The sequence below is a fragment of the Molothrus ater genome, chromosome 3 (assembly GCF_012460135.2).
Source record: "Molothrus ater isolate BHLD 08-10-18 breed brown headed cowbird chromosome 3, BPBGC_Mater_1.1, whole genome shotgun sequence".
NCBI classification, from domain to species: domain Eukaryota; kingdom Metazoa; phylum Chordata; class Aves; order Passeriformes; family Icteridae; genus Molothrus; species Molothrus ater.
Window position 1 is genome coordinate 68,031,017 of NC_050480.2, and position 18,844 is coordinate 68,049,860.

An 18,844-nucleotide genomic window follows, 5' to 3' on the forward strand; every position below is an offset into this window, starting at 1 on the left:
GTGCATGCAAATTTCTTTCCTTTACTCTGCTATGGGCAGTAAAGTCATGATATTATCAAAGATACAATCACACAAATGTGTACAAGAATGCCTACAAGTGGTTGCAAAGAAAAAAAAAACTATTTATGGATTTTTTGGGGCTTAAAAATGGTGCTGAAAGGTATTAGATTTTCTCTCGTGCTTGACTTTTACATTAGATATTCTCTACCCACCGTAAAGCTACTGAAATCTGATTAATTTACTTGTAGGAAGCAGGACACTAAAACCAGGCACATGACCAGCAATGTAATATTTAATCAGAATGTTTACTATTCATTGGTGTTTGTTTATGCAAATATTATTTGGCTAGTGTGGTTCTTTGAAGAAAGAAACTCCTTGTTAAAGTACCTGTGCTGCATTCAAGCACATACCACTTTAAACCTGAAAAACATTCTGCAGGAAAAAAAAAAAAAAAAAAACAAACAAAAAACAACCAACCAAAAAAACCCCAAAGAACTCTCAAAACCCCAGGATGATTAAATTTAATGCTGGTATTTTTAAGGCAAAACTGAAGCAATTCAAAAACTCATATAGAAAGAAAACAGATCTATCCTTAGGCTTTCTGGCTTACGTATCCTAAGAAAGGAACTGCAACAAAGTCTAGATTCAGTGTTAAAAATGTCCTTTGCAGATGCACAGAGACATATGGGGAGCTTTGTCAGAAGCAGCAAAGCCTTCAGAGCTGGTGGATGAGGTGAGTGGTCTCACAACTCACCAGCTGCAAGGAGCAATCCTCTGCTGAACTCATTATTCAGGTTCCTGGTTGTGTAACTTACTATTTGCTCATTTTGCTGGTGTGGTCAGGAGTCATTCAGAGCCAAAGAGCCTGACAAACATCTGCTTTTTCCAGGTCTATTGGAACAGATTGTCACCCTGAAGCCCCAACATCTGCTCTGTGCAGAGGAACAGTTGTGGTACTTGCTTGGTGCCAGAGCCTCTTAAAGGCACATTTCCCTGCAAAGCAGCAGAGCCTCAGTGTGACAGCAGAAGGGTCAGGTTTTGGAGACACAAGGCTGACTTCCTGGGATTTAACAGGGATTTACCTCTCAGCTTTTCCTGTGCTTCCTAAAAAATGAAGTACACAAATAATAAGGTTGAATTTACTTGGGTTTTTTTGCCGATTTGTTTTGATTTGGTTTCGGTCTTCTGTGTTTTTTCAGTAGAACAGCCCAGAAAGAGATCATGGAATCTGCTGGAAAATGTGTCTTTCATCACAGAATCATAAAACAACTCAGGTTGGAAGGGGACTTTGGAGGGCATCTGGTCCACTTTTCAGCCTTTCTCTGAGCAGGGAAATCTTGCAACTTCTATCTATCTGAGAAGGGAAATGAAGTTCTCTAGGGAAGAAAAACCTTAAATATGAGAGGTGCACCTGCACCAGTTTTGGGATTTTTTTTCCCCTGTATTTTGCCTGATTATCAGAGCCCAGAATGACTGTGCTGCTAAAGTGTATCTGTTCCAACAAAACCCTCTGCTAAGCTAATTACAAAGGTCTTCTGTTGCAACTCACTTTGCTAATCCTCAAACAAATTCAAAGTGATTATCTTGGCCTACTACGGGCAAGGCAGAAAAGTAAGCCCAAATGTAATTGAGTCTTCATTACAAATTTGAGAACTAATGACAGTCAAGCAGATATGGGATATGTTATATATTTTACTTTTATTAAATGATAATTCTATTTTACATTGTGTGCTAAAACTTTGGGGGCAGGCGAGGAAGGTGATGCATCCAAATAGCAGTGCAGATCGTAAGGCTACTAAAAATGATTCAGATATTGCTCTGTGAAATAAAAATGGTTTTACCTTCCTTTAATTCAAAACGTCCACGTGAAATACACTACAGTCTAAATATATTGGATTATTGGATTGTAACAGGAGGATGTAAGCACACAACTGCCTCCTTTAATTTCGCTTTACATTAAAAACAGGAGCGGGCTGAGGCGCTTGGTCAGTGCGGGAGGCTGAACCGGGAGCCCGGGATCCAAATCTATGGGGGCTGTGACTGGTCCGGAGCCAGCCCGGGGCGCGCAGGGCGGCCGCCAAGGCAGCTCCCGGCTCCGGGTCCCGCTGCCGGCTCCGGGTCCCGCTCCCGGCTCCGGGTCCCGCTGCCGGCTCCGGGTCCCGCTGCCGGCTCCGGGTCCCGCTGCCGGCTCCGGGTCCCGCTGCCGGCTCCCGGTTCCCGCGGGGAGCGGCGGCCGTTGCGCGCGCCCGTTATTCCCGCCCACCATTCCCGCCCGCCCATTTCTCCTCGCGGCGGGCGGGGCCCGGGGCCGGGGGCGGGCGGGACGGGACGGGACGGGACGGGACAGTGCCTGCTCCCCGCACGGCCGGGACAGCGACGCCGAGGCTCTCGGCTCGCAGCCGCCCCGCCATGGCTCTCAGCTCCGAGAGGCTCTTCGACTCGCTGGGACATTTCGGCAGGTACGGGGGTGCCCCTGGCTGTCACAGCCGCACATCCCGTGCGGGGAGTGATGCTGCCCGCGCTGGCCGGGTGTCACAGCTGCCCCAGGGACAAACAGCGCCGTGTGTCCGTGCGCTCCCGGCATCGCGCAGCCTGCGGGGCGCTCGCTCGGACACAGCGACACAGGCGCGGGGACTGAGAGAGTGACACACGGCACCGCGCTGTGTGAACTCACGCGGACCTGACAGGCGCTGCTGCTTGTATGTGCAGCACTCGGCATCCCCCCATGCACTTTTCCACCCAGACGCGGCGCTCCACGCGTGTGCCCACTCGCGCCGTGCAGCGCATCCATCCCTGTGTGTGCCGCGCTCGCACAGCAGCGATCCCACACATCCCACATGGCCTCGCAGAGCTGCCGGCACCACGTGCGTGCAGCCGCCCAGTCAGGACCATGCACTCTTAGACACTTAAAACTCACACATTTCTGAGCACACACACACAGACACACACAGACACACGCAGACACACGCAGACACACACACACGCAGCTCCCAGGGTGTGGAACAGCCTGCGTGCTTCAGGGGTGACAGAAGGGCAAAGCAGTGTGCAGGGGAGCACTGTGTGACACTCAGGCTGTGTCTGCTTAGGGCCACAGGGTTGTTGGAGTGCAGGAGATGATGTGTTTTTTATTGAGGCTGAGTTTGTTGTCCGTGTTACAGGCAATGGGAGTATGTGCATATATCCTTATCAGCAAGGGTTTACCTGTGTGGTAAATGATGGATGCCCGGTGGCAAGTTTCCTTTGATGTGCCTTGTGGCTCTGGGGTGTGTCTGTGTGTACAGAGGCCTGGGTTTGTTGGATGGATACACAGACATGGCATGTGTGTGTCTGTTTATGCTTCTGTAGCTCTGGATGCAAGGCTGGCATCTGCGACTGCTTATAGCAGTAAGGGTAATGGAGAAGAAATGACTTAAAATTAAGTTTGAGAGGATATGAATATTAAGGCTAATGGGTGCACATCCTCACAGTGAGCTCTCTCCTGCACGTCCGTGCTGTGCTGATCATTGTGGGGTTTGCAAGGCACACACTCCTCGGAGCAGATGGCTGGAATAGACCCACGTGTCACAATTTGGCCACAAGCTCAAGCTGTTGAAGTGCAGTGCTGTGCTTTCTAACTCGGTGACCAGTGAGCCAGCCTAACCCTCAGTGCTGGTCTTCTCTCAGGGGCAGGCAGGAGCAGCATTTTGGACAAAGCCTGGGAGCTCCTTGTAATGGTTGAAGTGTCTGAACTGCAGCAGGAGAGGCTCTTAATATCATGTGCAAGCAGTAGTGGTGGGTATCAATAGCCTCTTCAGATGGTTAGGATGGAAAGACTTTTTCTTGCTTAAGTGGCACCTGGGCTTAAATTAAATAGTTGACTAGGTTGTGATTTACAGGCATGTGTATCTGAACAAATCTCATTTGTTATCAATGCTGGGTCAGCAACAAAAATGCCTTGTTCTGTGTGAACTAGGAGAGAAATCCTAGCAATCAGTTGATTTTGCTGCTGTTGTTTCTCTATTTTGTGCTCTTTGTGGAAAGCAGGCACTTGATGCTGAATACTGAAATAACACAAAAGTAGTTATTTTTAATTACTGGAGTAGTTTTCCTACTTGAGAACATTTATCAATACTTTGGATAAAGTTTTCAAAACTACTCCTTGCAATTAAAAGTAGACCAATTCTACAGCAATAACCTAGGGACCAGATTATTTGAGGTGCAGTTCAATAAGAGCTGCTTTAAGTTTAGGAGCTTTGAGATGAAATGCAGGCTACCAAAATTTGCATAGTCCTGTTAGACTTATGGCTGTTTGAGATTTCAAAGGCCACAGCAGTGGTATAGTATAACAGTAGGTATAATAGCAGCTTATGGTGGATGGAGCTATTTAAAAATATTGTAAAAACTTTTTTAAATCCCTTGATAGTGCTAGATGAATGATCCTATTTCATATGAAAAAGTTGCTCATAACTGTAACCATAGAGTTAGTTCTGCTCAGTTTGCAGCATCCTGGCACTAAGAGATAATCAGTGGTTCATTTCTTCAGTTCAAGCAATTCCCATAAGGCCCATATAACCTATGCACTATATATAGATTCTATAGATTTGACACAGTCAGATTCTGAGCAATCCAAGCATGACTGTTAGTATTTTGAGACTGTTTTGAATTTCTTAAAATCTGACAGATGCAGTAGAGAATGAGCAGCTGTTCATACATATATAAATATAGAGATAATATGCATGCATTTTATATATATGTGATATATAATATATATCTATATAAAAGTTATTAATATACAGATAATATATAACTTATTGGTATAAAGATTATATATATACACCTTTCCCATTGATAAAGTTTGTGAATTTTACAGAATTAACATTCACATGGATGCTGACAATATTTTGCTTTCTGTTTGGGCTCAGTTTCACAAGCCTCAGTGATGCCGTTGTTCTTAATAGGGTCTTGTGACATGCATGAACAACCATAAAAATGTAAAGTAGCCTATGCCATTAAAGGAAGACTTTAAGCCTCTGTTTGAATTTGGGCATGGGCAGCATCTGTGGCCTATAAATTCAAGAAGATTGTTTCAAACATTGTTCTTGAGTCTGTGGAGCATGAGATCACTGGTCACTATCGCAGAGATTGGGTGACAGACAAATAGTGCTTGCCTGACTCAGATGGCCTCATCACTGAAGGGTTGCCAAGCCTTAAAGGGTTGCCACTAAAGGGTTGCCAAGCCTCCCAATGCACCTGCAGTGAACTGCACCCTTCTCCCATGCAGCAGATCCTGCCAGACTGCACCTATGGCGTCTCCCTCTCAGCCCCTCTCTGCCCACCCACTCCAGGTCCAAAAACCCTCTCAGGGGCCCATCAGGTGAAGTCAGGTGCAGTCAGACACTGGCTGTCCCTGGCAGGCCCCGTGCTGGGGAAGGGGAGACACGACCCGTGGGCATAAGGTTGGCAGCATGGTGGGTAGGTGAGCATTAGGAGATGGCTCACACTGCCTGCATGGCTAATTCCCAGGTAAACTAAAGGACTTTTAATAACTTCAGTGACTTTAATCTAGCAGCAGGACACAAAACATACATGTGTGCTTGCTGGTGAGAAACAGGCTGTGTGTTCTGCTGCTCTCATGTGCACCATGGCAGTGTGCTGAGTGGAGACATGATCTAATCAGGAATGACTGTCTAGAGGGAGCTCGGGAGGTGCCCTTCTGGGAAGTGTGGATGAGTGTAAGGGTTTGATTTCCCAGCTGGAACGTCTGGTAGCTCTGAGATGCAGCTCACACAGTATGCGGCGTTTTCCTTGTGATTAACAGTTTTCAAATCTTGGCTTATACTTTAGCTAAAAGCAGGTGGTGAAAATTGTCAGAGAGAGGGAGGAAGGTTGGGTGTCACTGACACTATTTCCAGAGTTTGTAATGAAGTATTTTCAGAATCTTTTAAAAGATTGCCTTTTCTTCTGAAATATTCTGTCTTTTACAATGTTGAGTACATCACCTAGATTTTCAGGTGTTGGTTTTATAAAGAATACATTTTACTAGCAGCTAGACCATCTAATAAATTAAAAATTACTGCTATTTATCTCTACTGAGATATTTATGTATTTATTCAGCTTTTGACATCTTTACATTGTTGTCTTCCTTGCCCTTTTTGCCTAGTCAGTGAAGTTCCTACTGTTTGGACTGTAGAAGCAAGCAAACCAAAGATCAGCAATGGCTATTGTAGGAGGAGGAAAGCAGGACAGTCTGCTTGTTTGGATAGAACTGTCACCTGTTCCAGCCAAACATAGGATTTAGTAGACATTAATACACTTGCCAACAGTTTTGACATCTCTTTATTACCTTGGAACTTTTCTAGTGTTTATAAAGGTATGAGAGAGTCTGCTTAGCTAAAAACTTGCTTGACTTTTGTAGAAATTCTTTGTAGTGGACTTCTGACTGCTGCTCAGTGCCCTGGTAGCAATATTTGAGTGGCCTGTGCTAACAACTGTTTCTCCTCTCCCTACTTTGCAGAGCTTTGGTTCACTTCTAAAGCTCTACACCAAACAGTCTGCCTTCTTTTCACATCCTGGAACTTTTCCAGGCTCCTCTTTTCATGCTCTTGCCCTTATCCTCTCTCTTGTTCCACAGCTCACAGCTCTTGTGATCAGATTACATCTGCAAATTGTGCTGTGTACATTTTACTTCCAGAAAGTCATGGTTTGTATTCCAATTAACAGGAAGTCCCAAGTGTCTCAAAGATTATGCTCACTGCTTCTTTTCACAAAAAGAAAAAAAGAGACTTTCAAGCAATGATTTTTCACACTCACCTGTTTTACAGATACCTTGAAAGGCTCTTTCCCAGAAAAATACATTTTTCAAGTGGAGAAGGGTGCTTGTTAGATATGGAAAGAAATTGGTTTTCCTTTTTCAAGTTAGTATGGAGAAGCAGGCCATTGTACTCATATTCAGCATTTGAACAGTTTTAATTTAAAAAGTGGAAGCCTTACAAGATTTTTCTCAAATACTAATACATTTAGTACTTAGTACATTCAACACAAAATTAATATTTTTAAACAATATAATGTGAATTTCTGCTTAACCTTTGAGTAGTTTGCTGAAGATGAACAAAGTGCCGTGGTTTGGAGATTGTTTAAAAAAAAAATCCTTTTTCCCCCCCATATGCTACCTTATACAGTGGAAAAGTTTATTGCAACATATCTGTCATTCAGTTTTCAAAATGTACCAGTGGACAGCTGTCAGACAGAGGAATCTCATATCTAAGTCCTCCTTTGGCTCCCAGTCAGGGGTGGTGTTTGACAGAAATGTTTGATAAGCATTCTTACAACTATGCTGTATTCTAACATCTGAGTCAGCCGGCGCTCGTTTCAGATGTTCATAGGATGAAACAGGGGGACTTGAGCATTTCTTTTTTTCCCCTTTTTTCTGTGTGTGTGTGGGGATATTTTGCAAATAGTGCTTAACCTTGTTGGTTGAAGGGTGTGGTAATAGCTTTGGAGAACCGAGACAGCCCATGTGTTTTCAGAGAGCAAACTCCAGCAGCCCAAACAAAGGCCTTATTATCTATGCCTGACTAGGCAAAAGTGGAAATATTCTCAAGACTCAGAACCGAAGCTGGGTACTGGCAAGTGCTCCAGGATAATGGTGGCAATGTACCAGCAGCATGGTCTGCAGGAGGTTCTAATATAGCATTTGCTGGGATCCAGGTCATACTGGAGGCAGTCTAAAGCAAGATCTGCATAGACAAAGGTGTTCTGCCACAGAACATCCTCACCCTGGAGGTGCTTGCCTGTTTCTGGCTTGAAAAAGTAGATTATAATAAGAGAAGCAGATTAAAAAGTAGATTGCCATAATAGAAAGATGACTAAATAAAAAGTGGGATGAAATTGCACCTGTACTATCCATTTCTTCTCTAAGGCTAGAACCGGCAGTGCGAGCAACACTGAAACCCAAAGCTGGTAAATCAATTATCATTTGTAAACCAGACGGCTGAGATTCACCTCTGAAATGTTGCCAACACCCCAGGGTGGCTGCTTAACCAAGTTGTAACACAGTCACAGTTATGGCAGCATAAGGCACTTATCACATATGTCAAGGAGCTGATGATCAACTCTTTAATCCTGAAATATTATGGTGTGAATGAATATGAAATATGTAGGGCACTGGACAGTGTGTTCCCTGTAATACAATGCCGAGGACAGGGATACCATTCTTATAAAAGCTGTGTCAGTAATTTTCTTATAATAGTTAAGATTTTCAGCAATACTCAGATATCTCTAAGGTGGAAGGAAATTTTTATTAAAGGCCTTATTCATGGGAAGTTTCAATTTATTGCAGGAAGCAAAGTCATGCAAGCAGAAAATACCTTTAAATTTAGGGAATTTTTGGAAGGCCCCAATAGCCTTTAGCACATTTTGTGACAATTTCTGTGCCATATTTTGCTATTCACAACAAGGACGGTACTGAGATACATACACTGCTGATGTTTTATTTAAGATAACTTGAGGCACAAAACTCTAGCAGCTGAACAAGAACATGAGATCCTCCACTTTTCAGAAATATGGAAAAAAAATTAGCAAGCCAGAGGAGATACCAGCTGAGGTAGCTATATCTTGGTTACAATTGCAAGACTGGAAAAAGTGTGATGAAAAATTGTAGAAGACAGAGATTTACAAGTCCTAATAATGATAGCTTGGCCATCAATGTACCATATTAAGGTACACATTAGCAGATTAGCTAATCTATAGTAATATAATATTATATATATATATACTATATATATATATACTATTATATATAGCAATATAATAATCTATATTATATTACTATAGATATTATATAATATATATACTATATATATTATATACTATTATATATAGTAATATAATAATCTATATTATATTACTATAGATTACTATACTAATCTATAGTAATATAATATAAGTAACATTAAGGTGCAGATTAGCAGATTAGCTCATGCAGAGCAGATGTTCTTTGAAAATCACATGTGGTGAAAATATGATTTGAGGAATCTAGAAACACCATCCATTGGATCATGTACTGAACCCTTTCCTCAAGAAAATGTTTTGATCAAGAGGCGAGGTTGGGTTTCCTCTCCCTCTTACCTGGAGGCATTGCCATTAGGTAGCTGCATCAGAGATGCAGCTGCAGCAGTGGTGCTGAGGCAAGAATACAGGACAAGCCATGAAGGATAGATGGAAAAGGCCAATAAGGCAGCAAAAAGTAGAAAATAAGTACTGAAAAGGTGCTTCAAAGAACTGGGAATAATTTGCTGCTCTATAAAGAGCAGTCAGCACCAGACTTTGGATGGAGTTCAGTGCTATTTAAATGTGTTATATCCATGATGGTCTGAACTTTTCCAGCTGTATTGTGACTTCATTCTCCTCTGTAAGTTGTGAAAGAGATATGGAAGCATCTAAGTTCCTACCTGATACACCTGTAAAAGTCTGTTCTAGCTGTGTGGGGAATCAGCTGCCCAAATCAAAGCACTGGAGAGCTCACCTCAGTATCTTTACAGGCCTGTAGTGCAAACTTCAGACACCTGTTAAATCACCTTGTCCAGAGGGAGAATTGGACTGTTAAGAGCATTACCCATCTGTCTTGTTTTCACTACGTGGTTTAGGACCAGGTAAATCCTGGTTTGTGTGTGGTTCCTCACCAAGTGGAAAACGGATCTAGAGAAACAGTACAGATGTATATGGATTGCATACTATATACATTATATTGCATCTAAGTGAACTGTAAGCATGGTAAAATTATACGCATGATATCTCATTTCATTTAAACAATCTATATTCAGGTATCATATTCCAGAACAAATTGTTGTTTGATCTTTTTTCCTGTGTCTTTAGAACTGGTGTGTGTCAGCAGAGCTGGGAATACCATAAGGTATTCCCTTATAACAGCTCCACCTTTCTGAGAGAGATAATGCATGTTAGTTCCAGGTTCAGAGAAACTGGACCCTCATCCCATTTACACCTGTATTTCAGGCTCCTCGAAGGACTGTCATCCATTGTAGATCAGTGTAGCCAGCCTTGGTTCTGTCTCACTCATTGAGAATAGAGGGGGCAGTTAGTACAAAAGTACATTAGGTATCAGAACCCTGGTAGGTCTGAGCAGAATTCAGCTTCTTTATTTTTGTGGAGAATGGGACCTCTAAAATGCTTGTAAATATTAATGTGCAGTTAGGATATAGGATTATTCCAGACCGTTCCCTTGGATGAGATACCACAAGGGAAAGACTCAAGGAAAGAATCTGACAGTACTGTGGAAGTAAATAATGGGTTGTGCATTTGCAGTGAAGAGGAACAGTTTGGAGGGAAGATGAGCCATGAACCTGCGAAAGAAGCTGAAAATCCTCTTGCTATCCATAGCCATCTTTTCTGTGGCTTTGGAAATAACTTCCCTTGTCTTGGGGAAGATGTGCTGTCAGGGCTGCTAACCTGAGCCCTCCCAAGAGCTCCTGAACGACTGGTGGGTCATCAGTGTGGACTCCTGAAGAGAGAGGAAGAAAGGACATACTTTTTACTCCTCTTCCATGTCCTAAATGGGTTTTAGCAAAGCCTGCAGAAGACTTTGTTAAAGATTCAAGTTACTCTTTTACAGAGAGGGAGCAGAGCTGTCGGTGTGGAGGCTGTTTTATTTCTCATGTAGTACATAGCCACTAAACATGGGCGTACTTAATTCCAGAAACTAAAGCATGCTTGACAGAAGAAAATCATTTGACCATACCAGACTCTGCATTAAATTGAATATCTTTCTTCAAGCTATAGAGATAGAGAATTGAAAAGGTAGGATTCCATATAAGCAGGATTGCAACTGGCAGTATTCTCTTCAACAGGAAAGAATCTCTGGTTGACACTGAGATGCATTGATTTACATGTTGACTTTGTCCCACATTTTAGAAGACAGAGTTATCTGACAATTAATTCCCTTAATGTAATGTCTTGTTAAGTGATTTTTTTTAAATGAAATATTCAAAAAAGCTAATAAAGCAAAGGTATCTACTTCAGCTTTTGGGTTTTGCTTTTGATGAAGAGTCTCTATGGTGAATGTCAGAATTAACAAAGAACATTGTAAGAGTTGCAAATGGAGCCCGGGAGAGTAAAATGACACATTATCTAGTATAAACTGCTTTATGTAGCCCATAGAAATAGACTAAATTACCTTAACCACATTCAAGGCTGTGAAAGTAATGCTATGGATAAAATCACTGCTTATATTAAGGAGGATTTACAGAATAGAGCAACCCAAAATTCCATGACATTCCTCTCAAGTATTTACAGAAATGATTTAAACATACTTTGATCCATGGAGCTAATATTCCATATTATTTCTAACTGAAAACTCAGAAGATACTTGTAGGTACAGGAACAGCTACAAACATTCCCTAGGAAAGTGATGTCCAGTGTTCTTAAATTAATTACACAGACTCCTCGCTTGTTTTGCATTTTTCCATGAGAACTTTCAAAAACCTGTAAGAATGAGTAACTTTACAATCATTTTCTAGGTAGGAAGGAATTAAATTTCAAATGTAGAAATTTAAAACCTTGGGTAATACGCTTAACAATGTGTGGCAGGATGTGAAGAGAATTTATGTAGGATTTTTACTGAAAATGAACTGTCTGTATCCAAATCTTCTTAGATGTGGATTATAAATAGGAAACAACACCAAAAAAGAGTTCTTTAAAGGCATAATATAACTATGAGAACTGTAAGGCTCAATTACTTTGTGAATTAATCTTTAAAAAATAGATTGCTCATTGCTTCAGCATAGGCATTTTTCACCACTCTGAAGCAGATATTCAATTAATGTGTTTGTACTGTCAGCTGCAACTGATGCAAGGTTTTGCAGAAGAAATATGTAAATAGAATAACAGAGGTGTAAGAATGTTATTAACATGACAACCAGTTAGTTTTATTTCAGGATTATAGACAGAAAAAAAAGGTAAAATAAATATAAGCTAGTTTGAGCAAAGTTAGTCCATTGTGTCAGCAATGTAACCAGCAGAAAACATCCTATTTCCTAAATGGGAAAGAAGAATGAAATATAACTGTCTATACATGAAGTACTGCCTATGTCTATAGTTAGGTAGAACCTCAATAAAAACACTGAAATTCTATTAGACGCTTTACAGAAAAGATTTGCTTATGTAAACTGATGGAAATGGTACAGTGTGGAAGGGAATGAAATACCTAATTTGGATTTGTCCACAAAGCAGAGGCTGACCAAAAGAAAACAGTGTTACCAGACAAACTGGAATTGAGTTTTCCCTGTGACAGTAATGCTAGTGATACATCATGAAGAGTACATGCTCATTTTCTAAATGGTAGATGTTTATAGAAATGCCATTCCTGGAACAGAAACTTCCAAGTATAGATCCTGAAGTGTTACTACTGTTCAAGTGTAACCACTCTGCTGTGTGTAACACTAGTCCAAATTATTCCAAACCAAAGCTAAATCACTTACAAACTGCATGGTCATGCTCTTTCTTAATTAAATTACCTGGTATAGTATAGCAGAAAGGGCAAGTGGGTAGCTAGAATGAAAAAAAACCTGACTCTGGTGTTGGAAATGCTGTTGCTCCCAGTGATGTGCTCCACCTTAATCAGAGGTTGCTTTCCCAGGAAAGTCAAATGGAATGTTTATGTGTACCTTGGTTGCTTGAGTGCAAACCCAGAGCCTCTGTGTCTTTCCCAGTTTCCCTGCCATTTGGATGAGAAGGTTGGGCATTGGGGTGGAGTGGCTGAGCCATGGTCACACCATCCTCCTGCCCGGCTGTCCCCTGGGGCAGCCACCCTTGGCAGGGGGGCAGCAAGAAACCCCGGGCACCTTTAGCAGCAGCTCCCTTTTGGCTGTGTGTGGCTGTCCAGAGGTGAAAGCTCTGCTACCCAGCTGCTGAAACCCAGCAATATTTACTGGTTTGTCACGGGTGATGACAGGAACCTCATGCGCCTGATTTAAATAGTCAAAAAGGAAGAACTGCAGAACTGTTCGATGAAGTTTCAAAATATATATCTATTTTTAAGTATGGCCCTTAATTCTCTAGCACTGTTCCTTTATTTCCATGCTGATGTGACTTCCTTCATCTGAGCTGTCATACCAAATGCAGAGTAGTGAGCAGCCAATGTATTTTTCTTCTTGACTCTGGTGAACAAATGCTGGACTTGTCTTAATCAAAGGCAAATGTGCATAAGTTTAATGGGATAGAAGTGAATTCTTCAGAGAATCAGTTTTAAGTATAAGAATGATTTGGTGTCTGATGTTTGGTGACTGCACATCAATGCACACATTGTTGTCAGTGATTATAATATTTAATTCCTGAGATTTTCCTGATCTCCACAGTTTCCTTTATTCCTGTTTCATCTGTGCTGTTCGTAGGTTTAAACTGGAGATCAAACACAGCATCTTCTGTGTCTGAAAACAAATTTTGGCAATAACCTTGTGGGCTGGAACTCTCAGCATGGTTCAAACTGATCTTAGGAGGGAAGGAAGTTTATTCTTGACACCATAAGTCAAATCAGGCTGTGCATGTTGTATATTTAAGGCTGTCTCCAAATCTGTATCTCTGCACCATGGCAAAAATACACTTGAGTCACATTCAGTTCCTTTCCTCTCAAAAGATAAATGTGGAAGTGCATCATCACTTTTTGGTTTAGAGTGGAAAGAATGCTGAATGGCTTTTCTCACATGAAAAAGAAAACAAACCAAAAACCAATCAATCCAGGATGGAATACAGAGGTTCAAGTGGTTACTGAACACAAATTCTTTCAGAAATAGTAAATATCTGGACATTTCATTCCACTGAATCCATCCTGTTGAATGTACACTGCACAACAAAAACATACTGTGTTTTCTGACTTAAGCAACTTACAAATGAGGTTGTTGACAAGACAAGCAGTAAAAATAGTTCTTGAAAGGCAGTGGAATAGTACAAATATTTTGCTAATCTCAGAACAGTTTTGTGAGTCTATTCTAAACCAAAATTATTTAAAATGTTTGTATTAGATTTTGATGAGTATCAGGGTAATTCCCCCTCTTCTGTTTTTGATTGAGAGACAAGAAATTCAGAATCATATTTTATTTAACATAAAATTAGTGTCCAACAGCAAGTCTTGTCCCTGCTATACACTGCAATAACTGACAATGCTAAAAGTACTCTGAGGCTGGGGATTTATTCTCTAACATATACATGGCAGTGTGCACTTCAAGTATTTTTTGTGTGCAAGATGGACAACCTTCCAAATAGACTGGTATGGATAGTTTACATGGATGTAATATAAATTAGACTGAACAACTAGTCTAGCTTATTGGTTTTGTATTTCATTTTTAAAAATTTAGTATCTATTTTGACTTTTTTATTCAAGTCAGATCAGTTTGCCAGGCAAAGTTCACAGATGGTCTACAAAAGAAATACCACCACAGCTGAGGCTAGAGTGCACTGTGTCTCAAGGGGGGAATAAACAGTGGCAAAAGAGAAGGGAGAAAATATCTTGCATTGACAGCGCCACAGAGATGTTGTGCCATGAGACTACAGCCAGAGCAACAGTGGTCTGAGATCTAGTTCATTGTCTTTATGGAACAGTATTTCTCATATTCAGGTACTGACATGATATTACCAGTTGTTTTTCTTCCTGATCTTTGAACTTGTGCAGAGGAAATAGAAAATGCAAAAATCTTTTTTTACTATAAGCTGCAAAGTGAAAAAAAAAAATTACTGTGGAGAAATATCACAAATATTTTAAGAGGGACTGGAACGTTTTCATGTTGTGTCTTGCTTTTGTGAAGACAATTTTAGGCTCATTTGACTTCTGGCATTCATTAAGGATCTCTATACTGGAGCAGTAGCCTATAAAGTATTCTTGACTTCTATATTTGACACTCCTGGCAAGAGTGACAAAATGTACTTGCCAAATAATTATCTCCCATGGCAAGTCACTGAAGAGATGGAAAAACACTGAGAGAAATTATCATACCTTTTAGGACAGTCATCATCTTCACAGAACTTTTTTTTAAATGTCAAGAAGTGGGGTTTTAAAAAGGAAAACATATCTGTAAAATAGGTTAGACTATTTGCAACAATATATGTTCTATAATCTGTAGTGTGTATGTGAAGATGATTGGTACTAAAATCCTATTGCCAAAATCTGCCCTTTTTGAGATCAGTCCTGGAAAATAAACCACAGAATTTGCTTTTTTTGGTGAATTTCAATAGTGTTTTTTGCTCCTGCAATGGTATTTTCTTACCATTTCCATGCACGAACAACAGTATTTCTTTACTCAGGGAAATTTAACTTCAAACATTGAGTTTGGTGTGGTTAATAAAGGGATTACAGTATATATTATAGTATAGATATGGCATATAGTATATATTATATAAAGTATATAGTACATATCCTATATATAGTGTATACATTATAGTGTATATATTATATACACTATAATATATAGTATATACTATATATATATAGTATATACTATATATTATAGTGTATATATAGTATATATATGTGGTTAATACAGGGATTACAGTATATATATATTATATATATAGTAGCTATACTATATATACAGTATATAGTATATGTCTGCAGCAGAGAGCTTTAAGCTCAGTAATAAAGGACTTTCGTATCAGTTTGGTGTTCTTAAGTTAAGAATGGGGTAAAAAGTTAATGATTTACAGTGGGGATCAAGGGCAGCCTAGACTTTACCCTGTGCCTCAGGGCCAGAGCAGTGCATGACCTGTGGATGTTGTGCTGTGACCTCCCAGCCCCGCACAGCGCCCGGGAGCTGCTCCGGGCTCCCGCAAAGGCCGGGGGCTGCTGGGCCATGGCATGAGCATGGCCAGGGACCTGTCCCAGGGCTCTGACACTGGGCAGGACATCCACATGCCACAGCACAGGGTCTGGGATACAGCTCAAGGAGCAGGGGTTCAAAGGGAGGCATCCCAGGTGGCAACAGAGGAGGCAGCAGCTCTGTGCTCCTCCTCGCTCAGCACCCTCTGCCACCCCCATCTCTGTTCCTCTGTCTGCACTGAGGCTGGACCTGTGCCCTTGTCCCTTTTCAGTCTCCAGCTCTTCTGGAAAGCAAAATTCCATTAACCTGTAGTACTCTCCCATCTCCTTCCATCCCTACATACTTATCTTCCTACATCCCTACACATCGACCTCCCTACACACTTTTCATTCTTTCCCTATGTTGTCCCTAATGGTTGGATTCATTCCTCTTTGGGAACTATACAGGTTAAGGAATTTCCTGACATTTACACCACTGGTCTTTCTGGAAGAAGAGCTCTTCCTACCCACAGGAGATTGGCAGAAGCTTGTAAGGTTGGGCTTTTCAATCTAGGACCAGTGGGAATGCTGTTAGAACACTGCTGTAGTCAGCAGTGGGTTTCCTTCACAGCAAAACAGGACTTTCAGGGTAGTTTTTCTGTGTTTTGTATGTACAAAAATATGCACATACAGACTATATACAGACAGAGGCTTAGCCAGCCCAGTGTGGAATTTTACTGGAGAGAGCAGTAAATAGTTTTTGCAGGCAGGGAAGCAGCCTGTAGTGGTGCAGAGTGCCTTCAGACCCTGGTGCTTCCAAATGCTTTTCTAACTTTAAATCAGCCTTATTCCTCCCTATCCCAGCTCCCCCTGCCTGCTCCTTGGCTCTTTCATTGAGCAGGTAGTAGTTAAAAACTGCAGTGCAATTCCGCCTGCAAAATTCTGATCAACATGGTAATTTTGCTGTAAAAACCCATTTTTCCATTCTTAAATGAAGTCATATTCAGCATAAATGTCAGCATAAATATTCAGCATTATGTCTGTTAATGTATATCTGGTATTCTGACTTCTTTTGTTTGCATTGATGCTGCAAATTAGGTAAGAAAAATAATGGTGCTACAAAGTGGATTTCTTTGTTGAAACTGAGTAAGATTTTCATAACATTGGAAATGGAAGGATGTTTTTCACAAGAATAAGCTATATCTAATTGTAAGTTAAACCCTTGAAAGATGGGTGAAATATTGTATGACAGGTATTTCTTTAAAATGAATCCTTTCTTGCTTTTTACAGAGGTGGAAAGAAAGAAGGGGCACAAAAAAGAGGAAAGAGTTCAGACTGTAGTTTGTATGGTTGTCAGCAGTAACAGGAGGAGGAGGAGGAGAACTGAGAATTCTGTACAACGAAGTGATAAAAGAAAAAGAAGATTTATTCAAGTTGTACCAGGGTGTTTTATAAGTTAATAATAGTCTTATATTTGAAAAGAGGACATAGATATTAGATTTAATGAGAAACTTTCCTGCAGAAAGATTTGACAGTGTAGCAGTCTGTCAAAATGGTCATTGAAGTATGATCACAAGAAATGTTCAGGAAGAGATAAGATAAAACTCTCAAGTGAGTAGTGAGAGCAGAGATTAACTAGACCTGCTCATAGCCCTAGTGATACTGTTGGGCTTTGAATTTGTAAAAATGTGTGTAGTGGATGGTTTCATGCCATCTTCTCAGACTCTATCCTTAAAAGTTGTTATCCCCCTTAAGCCTCTCCAAAAAAAAAATGGCATAAATATATTTTTCCTACTCACTCTTACTGAGATGAAGATAAATGATGATCCTGGTATTTCTTGTATTGCAAGAACTGATTAGGAGACTCAAGAGGTGTGTATGAGAGTTTGAAATTATTTCATTCTCCCTCTCTCTCAGAAATACCAAGTGGATTATTTGACATTGCAATTTTCCAATGCATAATGACAGAAATTGCAAATACTGATTCCAAGTATGCCGCTCTTTACTAGCTAGTAGAAGATGTAAGTGACAGCTTCTAGGGGTTTAATTTACTATTATCTCTTTCTAGCGTTCTGCATACTGCAACAGTAGCCCAGGTTGTTGAATTTGGTCGTGCTGTGCTATTTTTAAAATGAGTTTGTGTCTTTTGATGGGAACAGTTTAAAATGAAACTGGAGAAGAGGAACTAAAAAACATTGTTGACCATATTTGTCTGCATCAATAGGGTCCCAAGGGTTACATTTCAAAATAACCTTTGCTTTTTTTATGGTCCAGGATAGCTCAAACACCTTTCAGAGCTGTTTCAGCCTTGCTTTGACCTATGGCTAGCTACTTAATCCCCAAGAAGCTGTTCTCTTGAGAGAGAATTGATAGACTTGAAGGGTTGCTGTGGTTATGTTCAGTTTCTCCTGACCATATACTTCAGTTTTGTTTGGGAAGGAGCAGCATGGCACCTGTGTGAGGATTGCCTTGCAGCATCCTCCAGAGGGAAGCGAAGCCAGATTTTGAGCTGCCACAGTGGCTTTAGGAATTGAACTCACTCCTCAGACTGCTGTAGAAAAGTCAATAGAGCTGTTTGTCAAGAGAAAGGAGGATAAAAAGCACTGCAGCAGAACAACAGCAATGTCAAATGCCATTGGAAGGACAGGATAGGCTTTTACATTACCAAGGAAAGAAATAAGAATCAAGATAAAAGGCAGAGGAGAATGAGGATGGTGAATGGAGGTGTGCTTTACAAGAGAACTATTTTATTGGAAAATGTTAATCGGGTATTAAGACAATGTAGCCAGTAAATTCTGGTTCAGTACTTTGCTTATAGATAGTATCAAAATTATTTAGAAATTTTGATGATAGATTTAAAAGTCCTAGGGTATGTACTGTTGAGATCTGTATTATGGGAATTCATGGCTAGATTAGATACATTTTGGAGAAGGCGTATCTAGAATCTGCATTTGTACAGGGATTGGAATTGCTCTGAATTTTCCCAAAAGACATTTCAAGGCATTTGGTTTTGGACATTATTTCCTATAACTTCAGCAGAGATAGCCTCTGATCATGTTAAAAAAAAAT

At 40.7% G+C, this 18,844-nt stretch overlaps 1 protein-coding gene across 1 annotated transcript in view; it reads left to right on the top strand.

Moving 5' to 3' along the window:
• The first annotated feature begins 2,351 nt into the window (after positions 1 to 2,351).
• The window catches only part of SLC22A16 (solute carrier family 22 member 16), a 35,761-nt gene continuing 19,268 nt past the window's right edge, over positions 2,352 to 18,844 (top strand). Inside the window, 1 exon segment of the mRNA XM_036380996.1 lies at positions 2,352 to 2,459. Within this exon segment, the coding sequence (XP_036236889.1) occupies positions 2,410 to 2,459 (50 nt within the window). The 5' untranslated portion in view covers positions 2,352 to 2,409.